The following is an 8,820-nucleotide window of genomic DNA, read 5'->3' on the forward strand; positions in this document are numbered from 1 at the left end:
AGACACTATAATATCTATCTACCGGGTTTGGAAGGGGGAGGGGGGTATTAAAATGTCGAAATGCAGAGACACTGTTACAGTACCTAAACGAATCAATTGCAATTACATGTGCATGTAAAAATATAAGAATGATCTATTTATACTATCATAAGTTACACTTATAAATGTTACACCAGAATTCGAAATTATTTATTCGATGCCTCATTTAATTAAGAGACAAACTAACTGTTTATAACAAATATTTTTTCTGTTCAGCCCATCTGTGTTAAAGATGATTTTACCAATACTATTGTATGTAAAATGACGAGATAATAAGAGATGAAAGTCTTAAAGATTAAATTAATCCACCAAGCAATGAAAAACAACACTTCATATACATTGCAGTACATGTATATCATGTATATGTTCCATCTGATAATTATCACCTAGAGAACTTCTCAAAATCAATAATCGCACTGTAGAAAATGCACAAAAAGATCAAACTTTGGTCAGATAAACCTGTTGAAGGCTAAGAGTAAGACCAAGCGACTATTCTATATCGAAAAGTTGACAGCTCGTTATATACGAGGGTTGATCCAAAAGTTCGTGGAATTTCTTCATATTCTATTTTTTAAAAAGTAGAATCGGTTGAAAATCACAAATAAAAATATAGAAACTTGATGAATATTTGAATTAAAATTTTTTTAAAATATCTTTAAAAGTAACTCTATGGCAGTTGCCATAGAAACGGTTGTTTGGAAATGCGGGGGAGACATTAACGCGTTCGTTATCATTTAAATTCTAAATACGTGAAATGAGAATTAAACCGCCCCATGTGGTATATAAAACAAAAATTATGTCATTATTACAATTTCTTGATCTTTTATAAACCTTTGTGTGAGAGTTTTACTGATTTTACTGGATATTTAGTCTATGAGTTTATGATTTATTGTTCATCTTTAAGTTGTTAGACAACGTAAAATTTCGGCCAAGTCATACGTTTTGTGAAAATCCCGGGATCACTCTATCTTAAATGCGTATATTATTGACAAATTCATTTAGTTACTGGTTAGAAAATATAAGAAAAATAGAACTTCCATGGACGTTGATTAAAGGTGTGGTTGCTTTTCTGAGGCTCTGTTTTAAGTGTGTATCCCCCTAGAAAATTAAAAGCGTTAATGGGCGTTGTCGGCTGCCGTACTGTCCTTGATACTGCTACTGAAATTGGAATATCATATGAAAAGATGGGTAGTATTTTGAAATATGAGTAAAAATTGAAGATAAGTTGATGCGAGAGGATACGCAGGTTTTTCTTGAGAAAAGAAATGGAGAAAAAGGCAGCATTTTGTAGAATTACTTGCTAGAATTGGACATTAGCCTTATTAGGGCGAGATGCTTCTATAACGTGACGTTACATATCTAATTTGACGTAACGTCGAAGTCTCCCAGGGTCCTTCGGATGAGACCTTAAAAACCGAGGCCCCGTGTCAGCGGTAGGCGTTGGCACGATAAAGATCCCTCACTGCTCAATGGCCCTAAGTGCCGAGTAAAGGTCAAAATTTGAAGCCCTTCACCGGCATACGGTGACGTCTCCATATGAGTGAAAAATTCTCGAGAGGGACGTTAAACAATATACAATCAATCAATCGAAGTCTCCCCCGGGTTTCACAACTATCCATTTTCAGAAAGCTAGTGTAATCTTACAGGCAATTGGAAACTGGTGAAAATTTTCATTATTGTTGCATTATGACTCTATATTAGGAATATGCCTGTTGTTTGCTTTCATCAAATCACGATAAAAATTTAGAAAGAAATTCCACGAACTTTTGGATCAACCCTCGTATGTCGTTAATGAATTGCCAACTTCTCAATAGAAAATACCAGGTGAGATAAATATCTGCTAAATGCAATAACACACTTCCTTTAATTAAAAAAAAGTTCATTATAAAAAAAACTTCACAAATTCTCGAAGGTCTGTTTTTTTAATTTACGGACATATTATTTTAAAAATACCTGCTCAACCTGAAGTCTGATCGGAGCATTACTATCGATTTGTCTATGAATAATACATCGAGATGAAATTATTAAACGTTTCAAAGCAAGTTTACACGCAAGAAATAAATATCCAGGTTCGATTTTCAGATTTAATGCAAAAAGTAATACCCCCGCAAATAGATTAATTTAATTTCAATTTTCTTGCTACACACAAAGGATATAAAACTGGCTCAGTTAATATAAAGCACAGTCTCACAGGGGTGTAAAGCTATTTTTTGCTATTGTCCTTTTAAATAAAACGATTTCCGTCTTTTAACGCCTTTTCCACAAAATGACATTCAGAATATATTCAAGTGAATGAACTGGAATTTTTATTAGGTTTTTTTTTCTATTTATCAGACAAAAGCATGTCTGAATCAGTTTTTCTGTAAACTAACTTCATTATTAACCGACACTCTCTCGGTTTACAAAGCTATTTGTGATTGGCACAACATAAATGTAAGGTTTATATCCGCGTCAGATATTTATATACCACACTTACTTGGTGTAAAAATTGCTTTCTATTTTCATATTTTTTTCTTACTTGCAGGCTTTGACCCTTGACTCCACTTCAACCATCCCCAAGGTGAGAGCTACTATTACCATTACAATTTCTTTTGCTGAAATGTTCACTTATTTTTATACTCCTTAATGTATTGTAGATCTCATTTTTATACTAATATACATTTAAAAACATTATCCTTGATTGAACGTATCTACAGTCTTTTTAAAGCAAACCCCCTTCACCTATCGTAAAGTTTTAATCAGAATGGTTTAAACGTACATGTATATATAAAATATTTATCATGTCATTTAAAAATCATATATTTATTCAATTTGCATGTATACAAGTATGTTGTTACATGAATGCAGTTGTAGTATATGTATTTTGCTTTGATCTCGACTAAATATTCACTAATAAACTGGTAATCTGGAAAACGTACTTCAATGATTTAACCAATAATTTAAAAATTTAAAATAAGCACAAGAGTCTAATGTAGATTTCTATTTAGAACAGTTAAATTTTAAATATAATTTGATTCAGAAAGCCAACTGCTGTAAAGAGGGAAATATGAGACATGGATTTCAATAAACTATATACATGTATCAACTCAACTGAGATAATCACAATTACTTCTAAGCTCTAAAAACCGTGCAAATTGTTAAATATATTTCTAAATCGTAAAAACAGATTTAAAAGTCGTAGAAACATTTAAGAATCGTACATACAATTTTCTAATTCCTTAAAAATGACTGTTGTGCAATCCATTTTTTAAGTAGTTAGATGTATTAATTAAATCTTTTAATTCTTCTCATTTGCATGAGTGTTTAATTAACATAATATTATTAACTTTAAAAGTCACAAATGAGAATTTAAGAGAGAATTAAAATTTAAGGGAAGATGATAAAAAAAAAAATAGGATGCCTAGATTGGGAAATATTTAAGGACCAGTTTTGATTGTAAATGACGAGAATATATTTATTTGTAAATTAGGATTTGTGAACTTTCTATGACGTGCAATGAAATTCTGCATTTTTGCTGCACTTCTCATAAATCTCTATTTTCTTCTTCACTTGAATCTACGTGATGAAAATTATTCATTATATTAATGAAACATTGCTTTTATTTGTTATATCTATGATTTTGAAAAAGTGAAAAGTATTTGGATCATCTACCACATGTTCGTTTCTCAAATCACGTTTTGAAAAAAAAAATCAATTTGGGTTTTGTGCAAGATATATTTTATCATTATCATTAGAAAAATTAAAATGCGACAATCTTTTAATATAATTGATAATTTACTTCCCACTTTGAAGGTTATGTTCCATAGAGATAATAGCGAGGAGAAAGATGACGAAGTGTTTGCGGGCTGGAAACAGAGGCGTGTTTCTCTGGCGAAGTCATCTGATGATGGTTCAAAAGCCGTGGCTACTGTAAAAGATGGAAAGGTCCCGGAAAAAACCACCAGACGAAGGTCAACATTTAAAGGAGTGGCCAATTCAATAAATTCCTTCCTCTCCATACGCAGAATGAGCAAATACAGACTGAGTATCAGTAACCCAGAGGACGCCAAACCGAAAGTAAGATACGAAAATACCTACAAAATGAAACCCGACGAAGATAAAAAAGTGAGCACTAACAAAATTGAGATTATGGTGAAGTCCATCTTAAATCATTTCTTAGAGAAGGAGACATATTCGGCATCTAGCTGTAGCAAGCTTGCATGTGATCTCTCAATTTTGATAAAGAACAAAGTAAAAGAACTAGGGCTTCCACGCTATAAGATTATCTGCAACGTCATCATCAGCCAAAAGGATAGCCAGAGCATGCAGACCGCCAGCCGATGTTTGTGGGATACCACGACGGACAGCTTTAGTCAGGTGACCTACAGTAATACCTCGCTGTGTGCAGTGGTTACAGTTCATTGTGTATATTTTGAATGAATTATCATAACGGAATTTTGTAATATTAGAAAATTAAAGCAGCTGCAGAGTATTTGAGTGAAAAGGTTGTTGATTGCTCCTTGAAAAAGACTTCGTGTGACAAAATATATGCATATTAATCAGTAGTTGATTATAAGTGACTGTGTTTAAATTAAAGATTTGTATTATATTCAAGGTAAAGGTATAAGTCTAGAAGTGAAACATGCATAAATTATATCTTAACCCTCCTTTTTTTTTAAAGAAACAAATGCACTTGGTGTCTTTGAAAGCGAAAACTTGTAATCAAGCACAAAATGGGAATAATTCCCTGGAGTACTTTTAAGGTATATACACCATTATTCCCCAGATAAAAATATAATCTTCAATCATCTGCAAGTTGAATTAATATGTAATTGTAACCGCCGATTCCATTGTCTGTCTCAAAATATTTTGTCCGCATCTAATGGTTCCTAATGACTTAAGCTGCATATTTCCAATCAATAATTGTTCAGTGGTCTTAAAATTATCATGCAAGTTATAAAAGCCCTAGCTTAAATCATTCAAAAATTATTCCAAAAAATTAATTTAATAAAAAAGGTCAAACTTCATGATCAATGTCTAAAAAGAAGGTACGTTAGGCACCAAAATCCGCCTAGTCCCAAAATCTGGTGATAATATTTAAATAGTGTGTCTTGGATACCCCTGTTTTAAATCAATTTATTTTTTGAAAATATCTCAAACCGTTTTCCCTGCACAACTCACTAAAAATGCAATGCTTTCTTAAGAAAATAACACTGACGACGCCATGACGTTCACATGGCGCTCTGAAATTTCGACGTAATGATTCCGGTACAGCGTAAAGAGTTGTACATTTCTCAACCTAAAAAGATATATTCTCTGAAATAAATTCATATTTAAGTCTATTTTACTTATATCTTTTTTATTTAATCTATTCTAAACCTTTCAGTTTTTTTTCTTTATATAAATTGATATTTACAATAACCGTGGGTCATTTAAGGTGACAATTTTCGGGAAAAAACTATTTCACCAAGAAAGCGTATATATTGTCAGAATTTTTCCCCTCTCCATTTCCCTAAAATTCATGATATTAATTAAAATACTGAATTAAATTTTGAAATACCAGTATACCATACAATCATGCTTACCTTTTATATACTTATTTAGGTATATACGGATCAATATAAAAAAAAGCAGCTAAATGGTTCATGTGAAAATTGGAAATACAATTAAATATTTCCGTTTCTTTTTTGTATCTAAATTGATAAAGCTGCACAATATTTTGGGAAAACAACATTTAGCAAACAGTAGGGAAGCTATTTTTTTCAGAATGTTCTCGTAAATATTATCAAACTGTGTTTTTCTGTCATTGGTGTTACCTTATAAAATTTTGTTGTATAGAATCAAGTGAAAAACTTATGAATGCAAGCTATGATAAACATTTATTAGGATTATTCAAGTTGACTGATAAGTCCAAAAGTTTCATTGTCCAGTGATGAAAATTAAGTTTTCAATCATATTTGGACATTGACATGAGACAAAAATAAAAAGACACACGCTATACTATGCTGTAAATGTGGTGCCATGTGTGTATAAATCAAAATAAAATAGTTTATGATTTTTTTCAATGAGTAAAATTAGGTAATATAAAGTTATTTTTTACATTTAAACTTATTAAAAGGGAAAAATAACACGTTTTAGGTTGGTTACTCCACTTACTCAACTGTAACACCAATGATTGAAATCAGTAATACCAATGACTTAGCACTTAAAAACCAGCAATTTAACATAATACAACATGAAATTTTATGTGAAAGACAGAATACACTGCATGACTAACTTACAGAAATGAAATAAGTTTCTGGGATTTCATACTTAAAATGATCTTATAACAACAAAAAGAAATCTGGTAACACCAGTGACTGAGACTTATCCTATTGTGACCATAGAATAATACAGAGCTACATGAGGTGTACTGTCATTTAATCATTTAAAGAATATGTGATTTATGTAGATATGTAGATAACTTTAAAAAATATAAAGGAGAAAACCCCCTGTTGCAAACGTTAATTTTTTATTATACTTTTCTTCAATAAAGCCCCACATGTATACTGTATACAAGTGCATGGTAAAAGCTGAAAGAAATACAGTGTTGGTTTATCATTGGTTTGAAAAAAAATAATGTGGGTAGGATAAAAGGATCTCAACTGTGTCGGATATAACGTTTTAAATCCCATATTCTTCATTAAAGTACTAGTGGTTAAAATGTATTAATCAAAATCTCTTGTCACTGGTGTTACTTCACTAGTCATTGGTGTTACCATAAAAAGGTAACTATTTGTAGAGAGATTTAAACAAACTAAGTTTAACTTAACTAATTTTACTTTACTTAGGTGATAACCTCTGACATTCATACTTGGCCTGTGAATTTTTCAGAGGGGAAAAAATATTTTCTGAGCATAAAAAAATGTTTGTCATTGGTGTTACATGTATATGATCTGAAGTTGTCATTGGGATTACCATATATTTGAAACGTCTGTAAGTGGGAAAAAATATCTATTGGAAAATAAATCAAAATACTTTCAAACACCATAAATTAGGTTTGCAAAGTAGAATACAAATAAATAACTTTTCTAAATAAGAAGAATATATTTTGTCTCAAAAGTACTTGTTTTGTCAATGGTGTAACCATTCCTGTCATTGGTGTTAAACGTTAGGAAGTAATGCCAATGACAGTAACACCAAAGACGTATTAGTCATAAAATGATCTGGTATCTCTAATTTACCCTGGATAAAGTAAAAGTTTTGTCCACATTGCTATCATTTCACCTAAAGAACATCTTACGTAAAAGAGTCCAATGAATATCTAAAATCGTTTTGAAATAACGATGGAAACACCACTGACAAAAAAAGTCTGTACTAGTGTACTTTTTTACTTCTGAAGTCCATCAATATGTTCTGATCATGAATATCAAAGAACTTTTTCTGTTGTTTTTGGTTAGAAGTGATGTAATATGACTTAGGACTGTTTATATTCTCTTATCAGGAATGATAACTCTTTTGTAGCAAAAACAAAAATAGTAACACCAATGACACAAATTTCTTGTACAGTCATATTTAATGCTGTATCAGTTAAATGGAAGATGGGGTTCATATTTTTTTATTCCAATATATATTCTATTTAACATTTACTTTATGCATACATGATTTTTCAGAAAAAATTTCATATAATTTTTGACGTATTTATCCTTATTTGAAGAGAAAAATTCCATTGACAGCTGAATTTGGCTGATTGGTATGATAAAAATCATCTATTGACTTAAATGAAATTAATTATGTGAAAATTTCTATAAGTAAGTAGAAAGTACAGATGACATAGATTATAAAGCAACAATCCAAAATAGGGAGAAAATAAGAAATAGGATTTTACAAAGAAGTGACACGTTTAGCTGCTTTTTTTTATATTGACCCATACATGTATGAGAATATACATACATAATTCTATGTATGTACACTTAAAAGCGCAAGATGTGCTTTTACTGCGTATAAAATCTTGACTGCAACATAATTATCACATATTTTATGCCAGCATTTTCCTTGAATTTTTTTTCCTATTTAAGATTTATTTTTGATTAAGCTAAGACATTATCTATGCATTACTTTGTTTCGGTTTTATTACTACAGTATAGTACTTTTTAATAGTATATACTCATTATTGATATGAAGCTTAATAACGTTACATATTTTTTTAAAAACAAAGAACAGACAAATATTTCATCTTAAGTGTATGAAAGAGAAAATATTCCCAACAACGACAGCAATGTCATCCCCTGTCCTTTTGACAATCACACATAATCTGTATTTAGTATTTGTGGTAGTCGGGTCTGTTATCATGCTTCTATAATAATATACATTGCACATGTATTAATAATTGTGACGTGAAGCGGTCATCCATCCAAGGGTTAAACAGGCTCGCCGTTGCTGAAAACCTGACTCACTATCGAGGCAGTATAAGTTGCATATATACAGTGTACTGTCCGCTACAGCCCCCCCCCCCTCCCGACCCTAAGCTTAGCATGAGTTCTCTCTGAGTGTCTGGACCTCTTCAGTACCGGCATATAATGTCGTCCACGAATACAAACTCTGTACCTGGACACAAAGTCCTAACTTTAGAGCTTCTGGATGCTAGCTCTAAGACTGCCTGAAGCAAAGTCGCCAAACAGCAGAGTCACAATTAACGCTTCCATCAATTTTGTGAATTTCCGCGACTTTAAATAGTTATACATGTACGGTAAGCACTTATCATCAAACGGTTGCCAAAATATACCTGCATTTACATGCATTTCCCTCCTTACATGTGTATAA

General features: G+C 31.5%; 1 protein-coding gene across 1 annotated transcript; it reads left to right on the plus strand.

The window, feature by feature from the left end:
* Nucleotides 1–1,821: 1,821 nt before the first annotated feature.
* LOC134256744 (dynein light chain Tctex-type 5-like) lies at nucleotides 1,822–5,053 on the plus strand. Its single transcript, XM_062739420.1, has 4 exons — nucleotides 1,822–1,863; nucleotides 2,374–2,472; nucleotides 2,564–2,599; nucleotides 3,832–5,053. Exons 1-4 carry the CDS (start codon nucleotides 1,822–1,824, stop codon nucleotides 4,456–4,458), a joined length of 804 nt encoding a protein of 267 aa, XP_062595404.1. The 3' UTR covers nucleotides 4,459–5,053.
* The last annotated feature ends 3,767 nt before the right edge of the window (nucleotides 5,054–8,820 follow it).

Source organism: Saccostrea cucullata, unplaced genomic scaffold (genome assembly GCF_032062105.1).
Source record: "Saccostrea cucullata isolate Sc308-1 unplaced genomic scaffold, CSIRO_AGI_Scuc_v1 ctg908, whole genome shotgun sequence".
NCBI lineage: Eukaryota > Metazoa > Mollusca > Bivalvia > Ostreida > Ostreidae > Saccostrea > Saccostrea cuccullata.